Here is a 25268-nt window from a genome sequence, read left to right as displayed (position 1 = left end):
CTTGTAAAGCTCCCTAATTCTGTTATATGCTTACATATCCCACCACACTCTCCCTGGCAACCTATTCTGCTTCACTATAGATTTCCCTCTCCATAGATGTTCCTCACATAGATATCCTGGTTAAATGGTTAGCTGCCAAATTTAACAGAAGTTCACTAAGTTTCGAATGGAAAGTTCCCTAAAACAAACACCCATGACTTTGAATTACACATGGGTAAGATAAGGACTTGCTATGGACAATTTCTACTTAACCTTCTAATCATTCAGAAGACAACTCAACAGAGCTAGAGCCAGCACTACCAGTGACAGCCTCCTGAGAGCTAGGATGGTAAGTTTAGAGCATTTGAGAAGAAGTGCTAAAATATCACTTCAAAGGCACTGGCCAGATGCATCTGCCTCTCACAAGATTCAAAATAGTCCAAAAGGAGGGTGAGGGAGAAGCCTCATGTCCCAGCCTTATTTGATCTTCTTCTGAAAAGTTGGGAAGACATAATTTTTGTGCCTTCTCATTTTCTTTGCTCAAAACCCACATATGACCCTAGCAATTCTGTGCTTTTAAAAGGCTGCAAAGGACAAAATACAAGCTCTCAGAGGAAGTATAGCAAAAAAAATATTAGCCAAACAGGTCTAAAAACAAAACCTCTACTCAGATCTACCTAGAAATGTTTTAAATCAGAATTCTAAAGTAATGAAAAGTATTACCAAACGTTAGCACGAGTAGTTTAACATTAAAAGCTTTTCAGAATGTTAATGTCGCATTCTTGGCAATTATCTTCTAATTCTTACCGACGCAAATTTGTGTCCAAAGCTTATCCACTCTTTCTGCACCAGAACTTCAAAGCCTTCAATCGTTCTGTAGTAGCTGTCGAGCATCAGCATGGCCAGTGATGTTAGCTGGGCTGTCCGGTCCCAGCCATCGCTGCAGTGAACCAACACAGAGCTCCTTCCTGAGGATACCTTGTCTGCCACTTGAATAGCTCCTGTCAAGACAAGCTGGCAAAGAGGAACAGACACCAACCACATAGCAGTATTGCCATTCTAACAAAAAATAAACTGATTTCTTTGTATCTACACAGTATCTAAATTGTTAGTATTTCAATTAAAAGACCTAAAGAGCATGCTGTACTAATTGGAAGAGAATTTTCTAGGAGATCAAGTAAATTTCTTGTATAAAAATAGACAAACAGATTGGTTCCCTAATCCGTTGTAAGATCTAATTCATCTCACAGCAAATTCTTAATAAATAGGACAGAAAACAGTAACCTGGATAAACTGAAGAACGTAAGCTGCTTTTTGAAGAGAGGATTTACCATAGGATATATTCTAAAATTTCTGTTTTTCATTTGTCTACTTTAACTAAATGACTGAAATGTCTCAGTTGTTGGAAAAAGGACTTGTACAATTTTAATATGTTTCTTTTCCAAATATGAACAAAATTAAGAATTTATTAAGTAGAATTCATTACATAATGCTCAATTCTTTTGCAGAGCTGTACTTGAGGCAAAAGGTTCAAAGGACAACTGGTAAGAACAGTGGTGAAATACCAGTTCAAGTATTTTATTTGTGCTACAAGATGGAAATTACAAAGTTTACATTTACAAGACCTATGTACAAAACCATAATTCACAAAACAGTCACATACATGCAACTAAAGTAATTACTAACCCTTCACAATGACACTTACCTGTAAATCCTGCTCTGCTAGAGACCAAAATAAATCAGTTCTCACATACAATAATACACTATCAGAATAACAATGCATTCCTCTGTTAAAGACTGACATTTGACTTGAAGCAGACAATAAATGTTGACTTTACCTACTGTTGCTTAGTAATGAGATCTCATAACATACTCTAAGACTAGTTGGTAAAAAGCCAACACTCAGTGACACCAAGTAGTTTGATGTGTTTCATATCAGGACTATAGCAAAGTCTAACAAAGAAAACAAGTCTGATACAACAGATTTAAACAAATGTTATTTCAAACAGTAAAAAGTTACCTTTATATGTTCTAACCAATGGGTTGATTCCAGACTTGACAACCAGTGTGATTCTTCCACATTAGGATAAACAATGTCCTTCAACTTCTTCAAAGATTCCCGCATGACATGAATATTATGAATGTCCAAGAAGAAAAGTTCTGCATTGGGATATGCATCTTCACTTTCATATCCTCCTCCAGTTGCCTACAAACAACATTTCCAAAATGAACTTTAGTATATATGCACTCACATAGCAACTTTCCAATGTAGAAAGAGGGGAATTTTATTTATACTTTATTTTGTAGTTGGGCAATATAGAATTTCAGCTGCTTGTGTAAAACATCAGTCTTGGATACAAGCTTTGGAGGGGCACATTCTGGCAAAGAATATTTGGGGGTTTTCCTTTATCCGAAGGGACAAAGTTTATTAAGTATAGCACATGGCCAGAAAGACACTGAAGTTGCTTCAGGTAGCCTTGTTCCTTTCTTGACCAACTGACATTACAATGTCAATATTTTTTTCTTTATGTGCACTTTTCCCAAAGACTAAAACTCGTGATTCTGAATACAAAAGAAACCAACTGACTTCCCAGACAGATTACTAAAATAAATACTAAATATAAATAAATAAATACTAAATATAAATAAATACTAAAATAAAACTAAATAATAAATAAGTAAAAAAAATCCTTCTTTCCTGTGTTTAAACTGCCTGGTTATTTACTACTAAAACTGCACTGATATACAATTAGATAAAGATGATAAAAATGGTTGGATACGTAGAGTTAAATTCAAGTGTTAAGAATAAGCTACATTTCATTTAAGAATTAAGTTCAAGAATCTTTGACTCTGCCTCTAAGAAGTAAGTTCATAATAACATTAAAGTTTAAAGTTACATTTCTAACATTAAATTTTACTGCTAAAGGCTAAACATGTATTTAGATGTTAAGAAATTAAAAAGCCACATTAGTAAAAGTCTGTTCTACTGCTGCTCTCTCAAAGAATTTAATCACCACCATGGCAAAAGATGTACCTGGTCACTGAAGTAAGCAGAGACCCACACTATTTTAGGACACAGTACCACTGATAAGATTTTCCAAAGGCAGGATCATAGAATCATTTAGATTGGAAAAGACCTTTAAGATCACTGAGTCCAACTGTTAAACCAGCACTGCCAAGTCCACCACTAAACCATGTCACTAAGGGCCACATTTACACAGCTTTTACATCTCTCCAGGGATGGTGACTCAACCAGTGCCCTGGGCAGCCTGTTCCAGTGCTTGACAACCCTTTTGGGGAAGAAATTGTTCCTAATATCCAACCTAAACCTCCCCTGGCACAGTTTCCTTGTCTTATCACTTGCTACTTGGGAGAACCGATCAACCCCCACCTCACTCCATCCTCCTTTCATGTAGTTGTAGAGAACAATAAGGTCTCCCCTGAACCTCTTCTTCTCCAAGCTAAACAATCCTAGATCCCTCAGCCTCAGAGAGCTGCAAAATTGCAGCATTTCCTGCAGATAGCAAAAACTTGTCATGCCATGAATTGTGATAAATAAATTTTGCCTTTATAAGCCATTATGCCACCAGCTACACATCAGACAATAACCTGAAGTACAGTATAGCCTTTCACCATTAGTACCACCTACATTTCTGTATAGTAGCATAGTATCTCTATTCTGTGCTCGATATGTCCTTCCTCAGATGCTGCAGTATTCTCAGAGCTGCCAGGTCTTTCATGGCCTTGAGCTGTAGTATTTGATTATGCAAATATATATTTGATTATGTATATTTATCTATATTAATATTATTAATGTTCCCAAAAATCTCCTCACAGAAAACTTGAAACTCAATCTTCTCCCTACCTTCCTTCACAAATACGACTATTAAGCATCTCTTTACCTTGTTTGCAACAGCATTGACATTGGGCCTAGCATCATAGATGGTCAGTTTTGAGATTTGCCCATTGGCCTCCCTGATGATATCAAGGTATCTTTCATCATCTTTATTCCGCTTGCCACTCATTCCAACAAGGGGCTGACTGCAGCGCATAATAACAGCTTGAGTCTCTGGATGAATCCATGACAGAACCTATTCACATGTCAAAACCACAGTAATTTTTAATAAAATGTATTTCTTCTAATAACTTTAAACCCAATTTATTCCTTATAAGAGATAGTATGAAAATTAACAATTACTTTATTTCTTCAAAAGATAATCCCCAGACATGTCAACTGCTTCCACTTTAGGCTCATAAAATTTAATAATAATAATAAAAGAGGCCATTCTTTTACACATTTAACTCTTACTGGAATTATACTAACCTATGTAATCCAGTGTATTTTAATATTTTCCTACAAGTTTTAGGTTACACAAATAATTCTGAAAAGCAAGCTGGAAACAAACAGCAATGTCTGCTGAGACTAATAAACAATTCAGAAGAATGAACTCATTGTAGAAACTATGACTAAGATGCTCCAGTTCTTGTAGAACTTTCCCTTTTTTTAGACAAAGAAGGAAAGCTGAACCTTTCTGCAGTATCTTGAATGTTTAACCTTCTCTTTAAAGCACATTTTGTTCCTCAGCCCTCTTTACAAAGAGGAGGCTCTGGAGCAAAGCACATGCTGCCTTTCTTGTTCTTGTGAGACAGGGGACACTTACCAGAAACAAGTGGTAGTGAGCTGCCCAGGGAAATATCCAGACATGAGACCTGTCAGTGTGTGTGTGTGGGTGAGCATGACTGGTTATTTCCTGACAAGAATAAAATTACTATTACCAAGGAAATGACTCTTACTGGTACAGGCACACAAAAGCCCTGTCATTAATTTTTAGATGACTGAGAAGATACAGCCCCATTATAAGAACTTATGTACACACTATATATATATATAAAACACATATTTTATACACATTATATATTATACATACACATATGTGTGCATATATAGTAAATGTATAATTATAGGCCTAGCCTATTCTAGATATGGGATTCACTAGTTAGTGAATCCCATATCTAATAAATATTTATAATATTGAGTTTTGCATCTGTTTGAAATTAAGTGAGATTCAAGGCAGTTTTCTGATACTGGCTATGAATTTAGCACCTCTTCCAAGTTTGCCAAATGGAAATACTAGTTAAAACAGATTGTATTATGACAGAAATGAATATTTTCTGCAGTGCTGTAAGGAGCTGATACATAAAAATTCTCCCATCTCAAAGAATTTTAGTTACAGAAATATACCCAAAATGTCAAACAGGTTTATCTTAAATTGCACATCCCAGTTTAAGGGCCTAAAAAGCCCAAGAACTCACTCCACAGACTATGCATGAGATCTTATTTTAGGACTGACCATTGGAACTATGTTTAAATGCCATGTGGTTTGCTTACAGGAGGAAAACAGTTGCGATCGTATTTTACATGCATCCAACAATAGTCAATAAACTAGTACAGATGGCAGTCTGAGGCTCATACTTCATTATGAAAAGGGAATCTGCAATGCTAGCATAGAAAAGTCAAGTTAAAACCAACCAAGTTGGAATGGGTGATTGTTGTGGGGGGAAAACAAAACTGTGGCTTGGCCAAGACACTAGTTTCAAGCAGCAAAAACCTACCAGCCAATCAAAACTCTTTTGCTGTAACCACTTCCAAAAAAAGCATCCTCTGTCATGCTCAGCAAAATATTGTTTGGATGCATACTTAAAACTAGATACACTGCAAGGGAGCTTTAATATCATAATACTCACCGGGATTCTATTTCGAGACCTAAAGGCAGCAACTTTCTTGAGATCATCATCCGTTGCATTATATGGCACTACCAAGAGTGATGGATATGTGTCACACAGCCCGTAATGTTCATTAATAAAACTTACTCGCCACCGATCATTAGGCAGCCCCTAAAACATAACACAAAGTTTTTTCAATGTACTTTTGGCTGTAGAAATGTAACTCTGCTCTTGAATTTTATATGACATTATGGCCACATGGTGGCAACAACCTACCAATTTAATTAAACTATAGCACTGTTTCAAAACAATAGAAGAAAAAAAAAGATTGCTCTTCCTTTGCATTTTCCTTTGCTGAAAAGAAACTATGGTTCTGAGAAGACAGGGGAAAGAACCTTCTTCCCTGTAGCCTCACAGTAGCTTTAGGTTAGAAATAAGATTCAGGGTAGCTTACTTATAGAGAAACAAGAACTTTTAGCTGCAGTCTGCTCAGTAAGGCATTTCATAAACAGAAGCCAGGAAACTGAGAAAGACTGATAAGCCCTCTATACATGCACAGTGAGGTTCATGCACATGTGGGTGTATTTTATCTTTTTTCACATTTAGATGTCTAAGATTCAAATCAGGGACAAAAACATCTAAGGTAGTCTTTATTGTCTGCTTAAAAGAAAAAGTAATATTTAAAGCAAAAATAAATTGTCTAAATGACATTTTAAAATTAAATATATCATCCTCTTTCATTGACATGTTTCTGAAATCACCTAAAGACCAAGGTAGAATACAGACAGACACATAAATAACTTCTGTAAAGCAATGCTGTTTCTAAAATAATCTGCTCCCCCCCTTCACTTCAGGAAGGGGCAGACCAAATCAAACCTATATTTAGGACACTGTAATTACATATTTGGCACATTCTCCCTGTCCCCTGCTCATTTAACAGTGGTACATTGTAAGAGGTATCAATAACTTCCTTCAAAGAGCAAGGACTACCTTCCTGTGACATTCTATTTTATTTTTCTTTTTTAAATGTTCCAGTGTTTTATTTTTCTTTATTTTCTTTTCCAAGTTGTATTCCCATCTTCTCCCATTCTCAGCTCCCCCCTATAAAGGGCCTCAATAAGAGAAAGGTACAAACAATAATTCCTCTGTGTCAGTTGTCAGATAGGAAAGCATCAGGCAACAGCAACTTTGATAACTCACCTGTCTCCTGTATTCAGACATCGGCCTGTACACCATCCATCCATTTTCAGAAAACTTTTCTTCATTCACAAATGCAAAAAAAAGCTGTAGGATGTAAAGGAAACTTATCACACCAAGCTCTGACTGAAAGTGGCAAATATGAGGGCTCATCATCATCATTAGGTATAACCTAATGCCTGCCACAAAACAATTCCATGCCAGCCCCATTCTCTCCGTTTGAATCTGGTATGTGTAAGATTGTAAAGCAAAGAGCAAGAACAAACAGTACAGATCTGCAATGAAATAACGAAAATGTGACAACAGTTCAAACAAGAAGTGACAATAGGTGCATCTGCAATTGCTACATAAAATCTTAGATGCTAAACTGAAAGCATAAAAATATTTTCATTTCTATTCACTGCCATTAGGAAGCAGCCTTCTTTCTGTATCCCCTCCTCAATTGACCCTTACCAAGAGAAATCCAGTTCACCATAAAATTCCATAAAAATTATAAAGTTGCCACCAAAAGGGATACAAAAATATGTTAACAGGTTACACTACCTACGTTTCTCTTGCTTTATTGCTCACAAGACTCAGCATCCTCACCCAGGATTCCAAGAACTTCGTTGTACCTTTTAGCTTCCTTCTCCTTTCAACCAATTCCAAGTGGGCTCTATTACCTAACTAACCCCAGTTCTTCCTTGGTTTGTTTTTACAGTTTATGATGAAAGCAAAAATGTTTATTTTGAGAATCTCCTTCATTGAGAAAATGGATTTTGCTGGCTTACAAATTCTTCAGATGCCAACTGGAGCATGAAACTAAGTTGTTACAGAACACGGAAGAGAATGTGTTGTCCTGAGCCAATTAAGCAACAGCAGCCAGAGCAGAGAGCATTCCAGAGACCATCATAGCTTGTTTGTAACAAAAAAGCTGAAAGTCTCCTAGCTATTCAAAGACATTAAAAGAAGAAACTGGAGGGTAAAACTTAACATCCCAAATATACATCATTTTCAAAGGCAACCATTTTCTGCATTTCTGTTTTTCTGAGCTAAGCAGAAATGCTGAAAACCTGACACGCAAGAAAATGCCCCATAACCATGTTTCTAAGGTGTCATGGTTACATCTACTGAGGTAAGGCAATGTTCCCAAGTGCACCACACGCTCAGACAGACGTTTCTTTAGAACTTAAGTGAGCAGACCTTAAGGGCTCGAGGCAATTCTGTTTAGACTAATGTGGCTCTAATCACAACACAAAACTGAATCCCTCCAGAAGGAGGGTTTTTCCCCTCATGTGTTTCAAATCAACGAGCATTTTAACAGGATGTCACTGCTCACACAATATACTTTATCCCACTAGTTTCCAGAAACTGGATCTTTAAATTAAGTCAGTATTCTAGAGCAAGTACATTCACTAGCAAGTTTGCAGAAGTGAACAATGCATTCCCAAGTTGTGTTTTCTGAACCTCTTCACCATTTTTAAAGTAGTAGGCTTTCAGTGTAAGTAAGCATTACTGACTCTTTTGCCTAAAAAAACCCTACTATCAAGTGGGATGGAGGGAGAGATTAAGAAAGGAAAAGTAAAGAGGTGGACATCAACTCTATCAGAAAAAAAAAATATATTCCATCAGAAGTACATGCAAGTGTCAGAAGCTAAATAAAAAAAAAAAAAAAACAAACCTGAAAAAGATGGTTTTCATTGCAAACCAGGAATACAGCAAAATAGAAATATCACTATCTAAAACAGTAGATGCAAGTGATTTGCTGAACTATGAATAAACAGCTACACACATAAACCACTCCCTCCTCCTCAAAGGAATTTGCCATATCCTGAAGAGCAACTATGCTAAGAATTCACCAAGGAATCAGAGACAAAGGAAAATCTTATCACAGTAGAAAACAGAAACACAGGAATCCTAACGGATCATTTAAACGATGTCTCAAAGGCAGCAACATACTTGCCACTTACTGCAAATCCCATGTGAGAACTTAAAAACTACCCAGCTTAAGCAATACGAGTTTATTACAGGGTACTGTTTCATAGGAGATTTTACTGATAAAGAGGATGCTGCTCCGAATTAGAAAGAAAGAAGCGGCAGCTACGCTGTTCATGTAAGCCACAAAATAACCCACAAGAATGCAGGCGGAAAAGTGTGTTTTCACCTTTTTAAAAAACAGGGAGAAATTTACTAGGTGTGAGGAGGGGATGAACAAAATTCTTTCTGAAAGAATAATTTCCTACTATGTACAGTATTTTTCACTTAAAACACTTTGCTACGGCATCTTTACCACATCTGCTGCAAAAGCTTTCAGTCACACAACCCACAGCTATTAAAGCTGACAATTATGCTTCATCAGTTCTGTTGACATTCATGGTAGTGAATGTCTTCATTCTTCAAATTCTTCCTATATTGCTCAAGGAAAAAAAAATATTATTGGTAGTATGAATCAACTCAGCAAAAATCTGCAGCCTAACAAATAACAGGAGACTACAATGAATGAAAAGGTGTATGGAGCAAAACTTGGTCTTAGATTTTTATACAAGCAGTTCATAGAAAGCTCGTCTACTCCAACAAGAACACTAGTTAAAAGTGAGCAGTATATAAAAACCTGAAGACTAAAAATTATTTTTCTCCTGCAAGAGTTGACTGAATTATAACAAATTATACACAGTTCTATCTGCACACTGGGTACAGACTATGCAGTTAGTGTGGTTACTACTAGAAGTCTTAACTCATTGTATAGAAGAGATTAAAGATCTGAATCCTGCCCCAGCACCTCCAATGGCCTTTCACTTCAGACTTGATTTTTCAAGTTTTGAAAATATTCTTTGAGGATAGCCTGAGCTTTAGTCCAGGCTAAATGCTCGAGTCTGAAGCACAGCAACGTCTCCAGCCTACCTTAGACCTGTCTCTCACAACAAGATACACAAAGCAATATATAAAGCAGTTTCAAAGAATAAAAATGCTTCCTTTCCCACTCTGACAACCATAGCATGATTCCATTCAACAACACACTGCTTAAAGCAATTTCTCAACCTAAGATTTTCATACATTCATATCCACTTACGCAGCTCAGTAGATGCAAGTGAAATTTGTATCCTTCTATACATTCCAACATGATACAGTAGAAAAGTCAGAGTAGCAGAATGTGCATTTAAAACTCCATGTATATTTATACTCCTTTCACAGTTCGAATTTCAAACCACAGTTTAACTGCAGTGTAACAAGCAACCCCGCTTTAACACAGAGAAACTGACACTTTAGCAAATATAAGATATATGCTTGGATACAATTGTATTTTCTTACTTGAGTCAGTACAAACCATATTTAGCACACATTTGTACATTATTTTTCTTAGAAAAAATGTGACATGAGCAACATAATTTCTATTGAATAACATTTATTTGTTGGAGTTTCTATTATTCTGATGGCAAACCAAATAGATTTGTTCATTATAACTGGGTTTGTCAATGTGATAAATACATGTTTAGATCCCAGAAGTGTTTATTATAGTTCAGGTAAGCTTCACATCTGCACTAATGACCCACATATTTCCACTTTCACCCTAAATAACCCAAGTTTACTGATTAAGCACAGTATGTTTGTATCTGTACGTCCTAATTTAACTTAATATTGAAGAAGCTTACCTCTCAAAGTGCACATAAACTGAATGCAATTCTACAGCACAGCAGGCAAATGGGAAGAAAAATTATGGGAAGAAGAAACTATGCCATTTACAATATACTGTTCTCATATCACTTGAGGTAAGATTTCAGGTGCTACCCTAGTAAAAATACACGGCAAAGCTTTTTGTGCATACAGGTTCCTTTGTATTTATGCCCCTCAGACACAATTATTGTGTCAGAATGAAAACAAGGAAGTCACTTCACTGCCTGCAGGCATTTTGTATGGACCAGTGAGGTGCATTTATATCTTCTGAGTGCAGAGAGCAGAAGAAGGTCAGAGAAGCAAACTGCATGACCAGCTATAGGAATCACAGGGCTCCACAAAGAGAAAAGCCCTGCCTGCCTCTCTCAGTGCACCATCGTGCACACAGACAAGCCTCTCAAATACCAGAGTAGAATAGAAAGCTGGTGACCACACAAAAGGCGGCAAAAAATGCCTCCACACACCTTTCCATCCCTCCACATCTATGGTATATTCCTCCTAAACTCTCCTTCTCTCCAAACAATACTTTAGGTACTCTGAGCCTCCAGCCTAACTTGTGGTCATTTCTTTCTTCCCTCCGCACAAGAAATTCTGTTCCCTCAGATTGTCATTAGTTCTGCCTCTTCAATGAGAAGCACTTCTCCACAGCTCCTATTGCACCCACCTATTTTCCCAGGAATTACTATATCAACTGTAGCTTCATTAGATGTGTCTGAATTAAAGCAGCATGGTTGGAAATTTAAAAAAGTAAAGCCTGCACAGAAGAGACATTCAGGTTCAGACTTCCACGTCTGATGGAAGCCCAACAATTCCTGTTAGTCTATCTAGAAATCAGTTCCAAATTCTTTCCAACTGCTATGGAAAAAAAAAAAATCTCAAGGAAAGCACTAAAGATGTAAGAGAAAAAAAAAAAAGTATAGCAAACCACTACTCAGAAAGCTTATGGGGCGCAAGGCTTGTGATTCATCAGTACCTGTAGTCGGTAAAACCAAGTAAGGCTCATAATAATCAGTTAGAATCATAGAATAGTTAGGGTTGGAAAGGACCTCAAGATCATCTAGTTCCAACCCCCCTGCCATGGGCAGGGACACCACACACTAAACCATCCCACACAAGGCTTCATCCAACCTGGCCTTGAACACCGCCAGGGATGGAGCACTCACAACCTCCCTGGGCAACCCATTCCAGTGCCTCACCACCCGAACAGGAAAGAATTTCCTCCTTATATCCAATTTAAACTTCCCCTGTTTAAGTTTTAACCCGTTACCCCTTGTCCTGTCACTACAATCCCTGACGAAGAGTCCCTCCCCAGCATCCCTATAGGCCCCCTTCAGATACTGGAAGGCTGCTATGAGGTCCCCATTGCAGCCTCCAGGCTGAACAGCCCCAACTTCCTCAACCTATCTTCACATGGGAGGTGCTCCAGTCCCCTGATCATCCTCATGGCCCTCCTCTGGACTTGTTCCAGCAGTTGCATGTCCTTTTTATGTTGAGCACACCAGAACTGCACACAATACTCCAGGTGAGGTCTCACAAGAGCATAGCAGAGGGGCAGGATCACCTCTTTGGACCTGCTGGTCACACTCCTTTTGATGCAGCCCAGGATACGGCTGGCCTTCTGGGTTGCAAGCGCACACTGCCGGCTCATGTTCATTTTCTCATCGACCAACACCCCCAAGTCATTCTCTGCAGGGCCACTCTGTATCTCTTCTTTGCCCAGTCTGTAGCTGTGCCTGGGATTGCTTCGACCCAGGTGTAGGACCTTGCACTTGTCGTGGTTGAACTTCATAAGGTTGGCATCAGCCCACCTTACAAGCGTGTCAAGGTCCCTCTGGATGGCATCCCTTCCCTCCAGCGTATCAACCGGACCACACAGCTTGGTGTCATCGGCAAACTTGCTGAGGGTGCACTCAATCCCACTGTCCATGTCAGCGATGAAGATGTTGAACAAGACCAGTTCCCAACACCGATCCCTGAGGGACACCACTCGTTACTGGTCTCCAGCCGGACATTGAGCCATTGGCCACAACTCTTTGTGGGCGGCCATCCAGCCAGTTCTTTATCCACCGAGTGGTCCATCCATCAAATTGATATCTCTCCAGTTTAGAGACAAGGATGTTGTGTGGGGCAGTGTCAAACGCTTTGCACAAGGCCAGGTAGATGACATCAACTGCTCTACCCCTGTCCATCAGTTCTGTAGCCCCATCACAGAAGGCCACCAAATTGGTCAGGCAGGATTTCCCCTTAGTGAAGCCATGCTGGCTGTCACCAAGCACCTTGTTGTTTTTCATGTGCCTTAGCATGCCTTCCAGGAGAATGTGCTCCAAGATTTTGCCGGGCACAGAGGTGAGACTGACTGGTCTGTAATTCCCCGGGTCTTCCATTTTCCCCTTCTTGAAAATGGGGGTTATATTTCCCTTTTTCCAGTCGTCGGGAACTTCACCTGACTGCCATGATTTTTCAAATACAATGGCCAGTGGCTTAGCGACTTCATTCGCCAGCTCCTTCAGGACCCACGGACGGATTCCATCAGGTCCCACAGACTTGTGCGCGTTCAGATTTTGAAGATGGTCTCAAACCAGATCCTCTCCTACAGTGGGCCCAAGGTCTTCATTCTCACAGTCCCTGCATCTACCTTCTAAGACCTGGGTGGTGCAGTCAGAGCTTCTGCCAGTGAAGTCCGAGGCAAAGAACTCATTCAGAACCTCAGCCTTCTCCAGATCCTGTGTAGCCAGTTCTCCCAAGAGCTTCCTCAGGGGGCTTATGTTGTCCCTAGTCTGTTTTTTGTTTGCTATGTACCTGTAGAATCCCTTCCTGTTATCCTTAACATCCCTGGCTAGGTTTAATTCTAACTGGGCCTTAGCCTTCCTAACCTGGTCCCTAGCTTCCCAGACAACATCCCTGTACACTACCCAGGCCGCCTGTCCTTGCTTTCATTTTTTATAAGCCTCTTTTTTCCTTTGAATTTTCCTCAGCAGCTCCTTACCCATCCAAGGAGGTCTCCTGGCCCTTTTGTTGCACTTCCTTCTAGTTGGGATGCAGCACTCCTGAGCTTGTAACAGGTGATCCTTGAATATCAACCAACAGTCTTGGGCCCCCCTGCCCTCCAGGGCTATATTCCATGGAACCTTACTAAGCAGGCTCCTGAAGAGGCCAAAGTTTGCTCATTTGCAGGATTTTTGCAGAAGCAAATTAAAGCCTCTTTGTATAGAATTGAAGTAGGGTTTTTATTGCAGATCCATAGTCTAAAAGCAGAAGGCTACTGCTTCACTTCAAAAAAGGCTTTAAAATCTTGCTATGTTTTCAGTGAGCTGCTTTTTATGCTTCACTGGGCAAATAATTCTGTTTACTTCCTTGCAGTGATTTTGAAAATACAGGTGCCAACCTGCAATTTCAACATACGCAGTCTCTTTTTCAATTTTCCTACAGATTAAGTACTTGCCTCTGACTTTCAATTTATCATTATCATTTTGCACAGAAAAATAGTATGCGACACACTGGTTGCTCACAACACAATGTAGTTTTATGAGATAAAGGAGAGAGCAGCTGCAATCTGACAACACAGTTTGGCAAGCAGTCTATTTACAAATCATTATATATTCACTCTATTTATGGAAACCCAGTAGATAAATACACATGCTACTTCAGCATATAACATATATACAATTTATTAAATACTTGCTCAACCCTTATGCATTACAAAAGAAGAAAGCAGCAGAACTATGACAAGGTCTTACAAACATGCAAAGAAAATTGTTTTTTCTATGTCTAACTTACTGGTTGATGCTTTTCATACATTATAAATCACTAAGCTTTTACTCAGTAGAAAAGGCTGTCAGTTTCTCAGTGTATTTAAAACTAAAGATACCATTATCCTTGCCTTTAATATGCCATTACTGCAACTCAGACAGTTGTTCGCCTGAAAGCTAAGATCAGACATCATAGTATTTACATAATTAACTTGTGATCATTTGTGATTATGGTAACCTTATACCATTATTGCACCAAGATTGACAGAAGTAATTCAGAATGAAGCCCCAAGTCAAAATGCTTTTTGCAAAATCAAGTTCTCCATTGGATAGGCATGTATGCCAGACTTCACTGCCATCTAAGATCATCTTTATAGATCCAATGACAACACTGGCATAATCTGACTTTATCAGGATAACTAGCTACATCAGGAGCAGGAGAGGTCAAAGACAACATGACTACCAGTGTGTCTCACCAAAACTGGCATTCCCACAGAGCCACCATGGTTAGAAATAAATACACATATCATACAGGTATGATGGTGGCAAATAATCTTATAAAAAATGATGTGCAGTTTCAAGATATGATCAGGAAGTGAAGTAGCTATGCAGAAGCTAAACTACAGAGACTAAATATATCTCATCTTTTGTGGGGTACTACAAACATTTTGGGGGGGGATGTTTTCTTGTTTTGTTGGCTTCAATAAAAACCAAAACCCAAACAAACTTTAAAAAAGGAACCATTCATCAACAATTTTCTGCAATTAGCACAAGTCTATAACTGCAACAAAGTATTATGCTGTTTGTTCCACATCAACTAAGCTGCCAGTCAGATTTTTACATCATGCTATCAATTCCAGGGGATCTGAACCTAAACTATGCTCAAACTGGAGAGAGACAAGAATTAGCTTCTGGAGCAAGCACGCAGGACAATGTTGAGAAACTAAAACAGTTGCAAACAGAGTTATGATTTATTACAGGCTTTCAAACACTGCTGTTCATATCATGATGGAGAAAATTCTTGAAAACAGTACATACACTCTACTGAGAAATAATGTTTTAGGTTGCGTTTACCATCTATTTGTCAGAGAACAATAGAACACAGAAAATAGAAGCAAGGCATCTCTAAAAGCTCTTGCTTAGGATCAGCTGTAAGGATATGAATAGTTCCACTACACATAAAAACCAGTCAGGTAAAAATCTGACAAAATATAAAAACACAGACAAATCAGGACACTGAAGGCTTAGACCTTTATTGTCCTGATGATGCTTTCTTTCCACCACAAAGCTGCACAAGCATCAGTGCTGCTGAACCAGCTGAAGATCAAGGATACAGTTCCACAGGGTAGTCTGAGCAAAATTACCTGTTTAACACTGATAAAAATAGGACATCCCTCTCTTTTCTCTCCTGCCTGCTCCCTATTCCACCCACATGGCCTCTTTTGCACTGGTTGTGGTACATACTCATTTCAAACCTGGTCTCCTCAAATTGTTAGAAGTAGCACAAGCCTAACTCAGAAAACAGAATATTTTGTGCTTGGTAAGTGAGCTGCATTGGCTTACTTGGCAATTATACAACTATCGATTTGGTACAAGAGGAATAATCAACTACATGTCTGGAAGGCAGAGAGAAGGAGACCAGAAAAAAAACAAAGCATACGAGTAGCAGGAGGCTGACAGCTGGGTGAAGATGGCATGTGAAGCCACACCATGTTCTATATAAAAAGATTTTCCTGATGGAGCAGGCAGCATGGTCAGAGTGTTAGCCTACATTCCAAGGAAAAGGAAGGCATGCACAGCCCAGACACACTGTCACATTAAGACAGTGAAATCTTGTTCTAAACCAGCCACTTAAAGAGGCAGTCCCATCATTACTCTTCATTCACAACCAGCCACAGATGCCTCAACTCCATCCTCACACTGGGCTGACAAGACAGGAAATTACTCAGGGTAAGGTTTTTTGGTTTTTGGTTTTGTTTTGGTTTTTTTTTTTTTACCTTGTTTAGCTTTAGTCCCTATCTGGTTCATCATAGAGCCTGAAACTCATGCAAGGAAAGCCAAGGCAGGGATGAACAACCAGGCAAAACCACACACCTCTGGCAGGATCAATTTAAACTGCTTGCTGCAATATGATGAAAGCACACCAAAAATATCACACACTTGCTTAGCTCATTTTAAAGTTAAGTGTTTATTCACTTTGTGACATTAGAAAATCAGGGAAGGTCAAACTTCATGACACAGCATAGGCTTACTTTATTTCACTCCAAAGTGATGATAATTTCTAATCGTTATACCTTGCTCCAAACATAGCCAAGAGATATAAAGTACAGCCATTCTTCATGTTGTCACTGTCTCCCCCAGTGTTGTGCTTTGCTGAATCGGAAGGCAACATTACCTCTGCCTTGACTGAGCATTTCTTTGTTCAGAATAACTTCTATTGGCAAGTTACATTCAGAATGGGCCAGCCCATGTAATGATGAGTTGTACTATGCTCAACAGGTGCAACAATACAGCAGGAAGTGCACTACTCCGCACATTACTCACAACCATTGCTAGACAGGAACACCAGGGCTGAGGTGACAGAACCTCATACAAGTCCACACGACATTACTATGTTATTCAAGCCCTGTAGTTGGATTGTACGCCATAAAAAAAAAAACCCACAAGGGACTTTTCTAAGTCAGTTAGAACTTAATTTGTCCATATGCACTACATGCAAATCCACACTGGTCCTCAATGTAAGGAAAAAACAGAATTCTTCACCATGAGATCAAATATGGGATGAGACTGTCCAGAGACATGACAGAACCTACCTCACAGGAAAAATTCAAGACTAGGCTTGACCGTGCCCAGGATACCTTTATCTACAGCCCTACTTGCAACAGAAGCCCCTCTTGACACAAACTTCCCTGTAATTTTTCTACATATAGCTTTCTCTTTTCCACCATCCTTTTGAAGTCCATATATCCTGTTATGCTTTCAATCATTTTCTCATATTGTAACAGGCAAAAAAGTCAGCAGTAATTAGTGATATATTTGCTTCTTGTACTCACAAAGAAGCCTGTTGTAGAACTCCTCACACCTACCCAAATGTAGAAATGTTTCATGTCTTGAGATCTATACATTTGCACTACAAAATGTTATAACCAAAAGCATTTATTTTTCCTTATGCTTTCATTCCAGAATGTTTGTATATAAAATGCTAATTTTCTGCAAAAAGGTTTTGAAGAATTAAATGTGTATTGAGTATAGCCCACTGATTGACATGTATCTTCAGAGAAGGAAATAAGATTCTTGCTGCAGCCTCAGACTAAATAATTCTCTGAACAAAGTTCTTAAAAATTCATAGCAGAACCCTCTAACATTTTGTGAACAGTTACTCAACTACTCTAAATGAAACTATCCCAATAAAGCGTAAACTGATTTTTACAAAAGACAAAATGAAGAATGAAGAGCTGTCAAAATTATCTACACCAAGCACAATACACAGATTTTGGCATAGAAACAGAAGATAATGGTTAGTTATCATTGTCATTCAATTCCTTCCGTTAGATCCTTTAACCGGAAATAAATCTGTAAATTCATTACTATATTAGCTGCCTGTTCTATTTTTCATCAGTTTCATCAATAAAACAAGCATTTTAACATGTCTCTGTTTTCCGAAGTAAAACTCTTGGTTATTCATATTTATCATTGCCTTGGAGGCTCCCCAAAAATCAAACATTTTCAAGAAATCAAGGCATGTACTACTGAATTTCCTAATTAAGGAGGATAACTTGCAGTCTCTAAGAAATGAAATCCATATGGATCATAAGTACTCAATAGTTTACCTGACATGTAGCATATAACACAATTTTACAAATATGTAGCTCTAAGTGTTGTAAATGTATAAAATAAAAACATGAACTTTTTAGTTTACGTAGATTTCATGGTTATGCTTTTTAAGTAACCATGATGTCCATTAATGTGTCAAAGAGTTACTTTGCAAGAACCCTGCATTAAAACAACTCAATAGTATAAATGACGTAACTTACCAAGTTATGTGACTGCGGAAAAGCATATTTTGTGAGGACTTCGAATATATCTCTTCTACTGTGCCCTTCTTGTTTTAATGCAAACCGTAAATTTCTCATGTCCTAAAACAAAGGCATTATCTTCTAAGTGAACAAAAGCAGGAAGATATTTTTATCTGATATACAAATGCTATATTATTCACCAAGCATGATTTAGAATCTACTTGCAACACATCTCAAGCCATTGTTAGTGTTCAGTTTTATTTCTTATCCCATAAAATAAAATAGAGCATAAGAATTCTACAAATAAAGCAGTACCACGCTCTGGGATGCAAACACTGCTTTGTCACAAAGCCATCAAAAATTACTGTATCTGATTCACTAAAAAGTCTCCTGAGCTATTGAATATTTGCAGGATGGGAATTACTGTATGTTTTCAAAATGAAAATTTGCCAATTATCTGTCTAGACTACATTGTCCCTAGCTATTTTCTCACCACTAACGTCAAAAATAAGCAATCTGTGCATTAACTAAAAAAATCAAATGTGTATACATACTCCATTAAAGAGTCAAAGAATCCCAAATTATCCACTGGGAACTCCCCAGTGACCATATTTTTTCATGGCAACATAATTTTTTTGTGTTACTAAGGAAGCAGAGAGTTCCTAGGCTTTTTACTGCCTTTACGCCTTATAAAACCCCTATCAGATGTGTTCTCCAAAAAGATTTTAGGATTATGAAAAAATTACTTACAGAACAAATGAAATAATGAAGCAATGCAGGAATAAAGCCCTACAACACTACTGCCATAAGTTAGTGATTTAGAAAGGAAGTCCAATCCCTTTCCTCACACACACAGACAACAGCCCTTTATACAATAGGTGTTTCCCTCTTCAGTTCCAAAAACCTCTTTTTAAATTTAGCTGTGGGGAACTTGTTGTATTTTAATTCCTATAAATAGGTAAGCAGTGACAAATGGAATCTTCAGATTTCATTTCCTATTGTATTATTGGAAAGTCTTACTTTACAGGTTATATCTAATCCGTAAGAGTTCTCTCCTCTGCTGGAAGCCCCTCCCATTTTTTCAATCCTTGAAATTACGCCCAATGGAACATTCAACACCACAACTGGATCCTGAAAGGAAAGTTCAAGTAAGGAAAAGATTAATCTGAAGAGTGAAGCAAACTGCTCCTACGCATTCGAGAATGGAAAGCGGACTTAAATACATATAGGAAGCAAAAGTGCATTTCTGCATTTGAGTCTCCCCTGCCAACATACTGTGAAGTCCGTACAGTCACTTCACAGTCTGAACATCATCCAATTGAACCTTCAATAAAAGTACTTCATGCGTAATACAGTATGCAGGGAACAAAGGTGGCAAAACTCTGAAATATGTATTATGCAATGTACTTCTGAATGCCTCTGCTTGCTTAGACCGCTTTATCAATATGCAGAATACAGTAGAACAAAATGAAAAAGGTATACTAGTAGAGTTAGCTGCAACCAGAAAGACCTCAGTTCAATAGTCCTAAAACCTTATTTAAGAAAAATAAATGATGAAACAGGTAACAAGCACATTTTATTCTTTCATGTCACTGCTTATCAAACACACTAGCACTCCCAGCACCCATGTGAGGTTCTACTGATCAAACTATTTTTCTTTTCCAACAGGAAGGACAATCAAAACCTTGGTTTACTGATAAGCATTTCAAGAGCTATTGCACATCATTAGTTGCTGCCCTTGATCTATCACAGAATAAGTGTGAAGGGAACAGCTATCAAAAAAGCTCCAACAGGCAAAAGATAAAAGTATCAGTTCAGTGTGATTAAACTGTAATTTTACCAGGCAAACCCCACACTTTTACAACACATTTAACCTTAAAGAACTTCAATTTTTATATGGATTTCACAGTGGCACAAAGGCAATTACTATTTAGTCATTACACAGTTAAGATATGGCTATTACAAACATTACAGACCACTTCAAGTAAAAAGCCTCCCATGCAATTCCACAAGCATGTGTGTGCCAAAACTAAAACAAATGAACTGGTCACAAAATACATCAAAGGCAGTGGTGGTGAAGGGAAGGGGGTTAAAGCCAATTCATCCCACGGAAGTAATTGTGGCATATTACTCACATTTTCCACACTTCTTAGGTACAGCCTGTAATTTGTGATGTACACTCTTCCTTTAACAGGGCCATTAAATGGACACATGTAAATAACTTCCTTGTCTGTAAGAAATGCAGCATTTCTTAGAGATTGCAAAAAGGAAAAAAAAATTGGAGCTAAGGACAGCATTAGTTAAGTAGCAGTAAAATAAAAAGAGAGCTGCACTCAGATGAATTTATAAAGCAGTAAATCTGAATTTAGGCACTTGAATTAAGAAAATGTAGAAGTTTCATATATTACACTTGTCCAAATTAAATCAGCACATTTCAACAGCCTTTCTTATTTATGTTTGTGTTCTTCTCAGCACTATGTGGGACAGGGCAAGACACACAGGGAGTAGATTTAAGTCCTCTCTGTGATTACTAAACCAATCTATTCACTATCACAGAACAAATACATTCTTTGATACCATTACATCTTTCAGTGCTCTGTAACCAATTCTGCATTGAAGTTCTAGCTGTAAAGTGTTTAGGGAACTCACCATCCTGAAGAGAAACATTACATTTCAATTTGAGGCAATCAAATACAGCAGGGCCATCAGCACTGTTTCAGCAAGGGCAGTAACAAAATGAGTACTAACACGTGCTACTCAAAAAAGGAAGATTTAACTGAAGCAATGCCATTAAACTTAAGTGAAGCACTACAAACCACCTATTTCTCCCTGTCCACTCCTTTCTTTAGCCCAATCCATTTATCTGCCTTCCACAACAATCATGCTCTTTCCAGCGTGCTGCCCCAAAGCACAATTTTCATAAGGTTCATATCAAACGTTCATCTTAGTCCCACGCACTCTCCCTCGTGCCTTCCCCACAACTTTCCTCATTAATAATATAACTACTTCCTCTGAATCACCACTTTTGTTTTACTTCAGCCAATCTTGTCTGCAAACCCACCTAACAAATCCTGGGAAGGGGGGAAGGAGAAGCTTCACAAATTCAACAGACCACTTCTGTTGCATTCTGATATCCCAACACAAATTTCCATCAGTGGAAGACTCTATCCCAGGAAGAGCCTCCATCATGTAAAGAACCACTGTACACAATCCTCCTTATGCTACATTACTGCATGTAAAGGCTAACAAGTGCATAGTAGCTACATGCATGACGTGTCAAGGAAGCATAAGACTGTACTTAGGGTAGTCAGTTTGGGCTAAGGTTCACTTCACAAGATGCCGATACCTAGTGGGTAGAATACCCTTGACTTTGGAAAGCTTGGAGAGGCTCTTGTTACTAGACATGTGCTACCTGGTCTGTACAGTTATGACAGATCTTGACTTGCCATTTCTTTGTATCAGGGGATCTACCATGCATGCAAACAAAGATTTCTGACTTCAAAAGTTATTTGTGATTACTAATAAAAAGTCCATGCCACAATTAACTTACACCCACACCCAGCCCAAAGAAGTCCAAATTATGAAACAATCCAGTAAGATACATATATGCCATACATAAGATACGTACATGCCAGACTCCTGAACACAAACTGCACTAGGCAACTACATAGCTTCATACCTGTAACTCTAGTCTCTCCTGGCAGACGAGGTATTTCTTCATTTTGTTCCCAGTTAGTTCCATCTTTTAGAGTCTAAAGAAAGAGAAGTACAACAGCACATCGTATTTATTTACAATTCCTTCAAGTTCCAGATTTAAAAATAACCACCACCAAACAATATCTTAGAGGTAATTTCTGCATGGAAAAACAGGTTCTTCCACAGTAGAAACTGACGGACTGAACTATACCAGGAATACACTCCACTATACTAAACTGCAACTATTAAATATTTGAAGGTTGAACAGCTCCAAAACATAATGTTTTAGTCTTTCTCCTTTTAAAAGAATAGTTAATTGTATTTATATTAAACTGGAATTAAATTTCTATACTGAAAGTTCTCTGAAAGCTTTTTACATTTAATTTTCTGAGTACACCAGGCCTGGAAGAACAAATCAACTGAAATCATTTAAGCAGCATATTCACAACAATTACACACAATCTACTCACTTGTGACTTTCCCACGTTCAGTAGTTTACAAGAATGATTAACAGGAAAATAATCTTTGTTTTTGAAGCAATGTTTAAAAAGCTAAATAAAAAACTTTCATTTCCATTTTCTTGCACACAGGTTACACTTTCTTCAGCCACACAGCATCAAAAGCAGAAGGGAAAACGTGATTTAGAATGCTTTAATGTATTTCCCACTACAGATGGACATTATTATAACAAGCCAGCCAAACATAACTAGGTGTATCTTACAAATTGCAGTAGAGAGTCTTTCTACAGCATCAAAGTACCAAAACTTTCAAGAATGCCACAGAATATTTCAGTGTAGAAAACAAGGATAAGAGTAAATTAGAATTGATTTTAAGGATGCACTCATAATTTGTGATAGGGTATTTCATGCATCCACTACAAAAAGTTTTAAATCAACTCAGTTAACTGCATTAGAATCTTAGTAATAAAAATACATACATACATTCAAGGAAGTAGAAATTTAAATACTAATTTTTCTACCCAAATATGGAAGATAATGATCTCTGGGACCTTTGACATAAAACACATGAAAAAAGCTCCACTCACCCTTTTACTTGAGGAACTCTCCAAGGAGTTTGAATTATATTTAGGTGTTGATGATGAGGCCATACTGGGTATCTGATGAGAAAGCACAAATTGGAGACATAAACTTCCACTTGGACTACGCTCTATTTACAGGGGAGATTTTAGACTTTGGAGGTCCACAGGTAGACATCAAGAACCTTCAGGAATGTTTTGCAAGTTGCTCTTAATTTTAAAAATTACACAATGCTTTGTAACTGAAGGTCACTAAAAGAAATCCATTACTAGCTCTGGGATTGGTTCTTATTATAAGGTCTATTTCAACTCAAGCAGTATTTTGGAATTTCATTGTTTGAATACTATTATTAGCTCACTCAAGAGACATTAGCATTTGTTTTAAGCAACAGGATACACATATTATGAAATGCATCCTACTTGGAGTATTTGTATTAAGACTTTTCATTTAGAAAAACAGGAACAAACTGTAAAATTATGGCACAGCTCTTGAAATCACAAGCACATCAGTACAAAGAAGGAAAAATGCTCCACAGTACTTTTACATTTAAAAACAATCCCTCATTTCCTAAACTGAAACTGCAGCTAGCACACCAGAAGGGGGAGTGTCCGGCCTCCTCATCTGAACAGCCCTGAGATTTCCTTCCTATAAAGGATTTTATTTCTATTTTAAATGCTGTTGATTAAAGACAGAATCACGTGATACAGGATTCATCATCTCAATCATTTCCTGACACTGCGCAGAGGATCACTAGAACAAACACTGTGAAAACGCTCATTTCTGAAGTTCCTACAAACAGTAACTTTGTGACACATTGCACTTCCTTTTCACTAGTCACACGCTCTAGGTCAAGCCACTGTGCCATTGTACACATAGGTACAATCTTGAGTTCTTACTGTTTGTTGTTTGAGGGGGGGAAGAGGTGATTACATACCAAGCCATCTTTGTTTGTATTCCATAAATGAAACGTTGTAGCCTTAAATAAGCACTTTCACTCTCCTCTCAACAGTGGTAACCTTGCACCAAGCTCTCTGCACCATGACAAATCAGCCCATGCTCCTGCGTAACAGTGAGCTCGCAGTGACGCTGCAGCAGTCCCAGACAAGCAACAGCAACATAAACTGCCAGACCAAAAATGCTTTGAAGCTACACTAACAATACAGGAATGTGCCTGTGTGAAGAAGCTGGAAAACCATGACCTGAGTTTTGACAATAAAGCTTATAATCTTCAGAGAGCGTTTTTCTTCCTTGCAGCATCTTGCATACTATTAAGCTTAAGACAGCTTTAACATTTTTTACATTGCTATGTTAACTTGTGAACATCCAGTATTTGTTCAGATTACTCTCCTTAATTCACAGAAGTTTTCCAATAATGAGAGACTTATAAATGTTAAAAGTATATTTACTGAGAAGCTTGTTTTAAAATGTTTTCCATATGGTTTTTGTTCATATTTTAAGTGAGAAATACCAGATGGGACAAAGAGAAAAGCACAGCAACACCAGTTTTTCTACATCAGCATAGAAAGTGGTTTTAATTTCAGCTCACATAAATGTAAATTAAGGTCGCACCAACCAAGACAGACATGTGAGCATGAACAAGCCCTAGAAAAGTGACTTCTTAAAAAGATGTGGCACCCCTAAATATACCTGCACTGCCAAATGGAAACACTGGCTGCAGTAGGTACAGGTACACTCTAGGTGTTGATCTTGCAACCGCAGCTACTCCATCAGCAAAGCCAGAGACAAGCTGCATCATAGGTCATGCAAGCCCACAGGGATACTGGGTGCCCACCTCGTGCCAACCCACTGCCTAAGCTCAGGAGAACAAAAGCTCATTTGGGTATTCCTTATGCCTTTCAATACTACCTCCAATCACAGCATACTTCTGCTGCTCACACAGGGAATGGCATGAAGTGTTTTAGAAGTTTTCTGTTTCCTCCTTTGCTTTCTACATTATTTCTTCCCTTACTGCACATTCAGTAACTTTTGGCTGAGCTGTAGCACATGAAGTGAGTTACGATTCCAAAATAATCATCTGACTCCTGACTACAACAAACTGACTATAACTTTTCCCAACCTCATAAGCAGAGATCCTTTCAGAAGCTCAGAAAAATGTCTCTTTGTAGAACCTGACAGCACAGCAGGGCTGTCACCCCACCAGGCAATTTCAAACATCAAGATGCCTGGCAGCTCTTACAGCAGACCCTTGTGTCCATGTT

General features: G+C 38.2%; 1 protein-coding gene across 3 annotated transcripts in view; it reads right to left on the bottom strand.

Moving 5' to 3' along the window:
* MTM1 (myotubularin 1) overlaps positions 1 to 25268 on the bottom strand; it is a 44356-nt gene that overhangs the window by 9680 nt on the left and 9408 nt on the right. For all 3 annotated transcript variants that reach the window (XM_065690019.1, XM_065690021.1, XM_065690020.1), the window contains 10 exons: positions 23058 to 23129; positions 21996 to 22068; positions 20452 to 20546; positions 19337 to 19447; positions 18335 to 18436; positions 6904 to 6987; positions 5725 to 5874; positions 3882 to 4070; positions 2000 to 2185; positions 787 to 993 (listed from right to left, as the gene is read on the bottom strand). In XM_065690019.1, the coding sequence (XP_065546091.1) occupies positions 787 to 993; positions 2000 to 2185; positions 3882 to 4070; positions 5725 to 5874; positions 6904 to 6987; positions 18335 to 18436; positions 19337 to 19447; positions 20452 to 20546; positions 21996 to 22068; positions 23058 to 23120 (1260 nt within the window). In that variant the 5' untranslated portion in view covers positions 23121 to 23129. The remainder of the gene's footprint in view (positions 1 to 786; positions 994 to 1999; positions 2186 to 3881; positions 4071 to 5724; positions 5875 to 6903; positions 6988 to 18334; positions 18437 to 19336; positions 19448 to 20451; positions 20547 to 21995; positions 22069 to 23057; positions 23130 to 25268) is intronic.

This window comes from Lathamus discolor, chromosome 9, assembly GCF_037157495.1.
Source record: "Lathamus discolor isolate bLatDis1 chromosome 9, bLatDis1.hap1, whole genome shotgun sequence".
NCBI lineage: Eukaryota > Metazoa > Chordata > Aves > Psittaciformes > Psittacidae > Lathamus > Lathamus discolor.
Note: the sequence above shows the minus strand (reverse complement) of the source record. Positions and strands in the feature narration are given on the sequence as shown.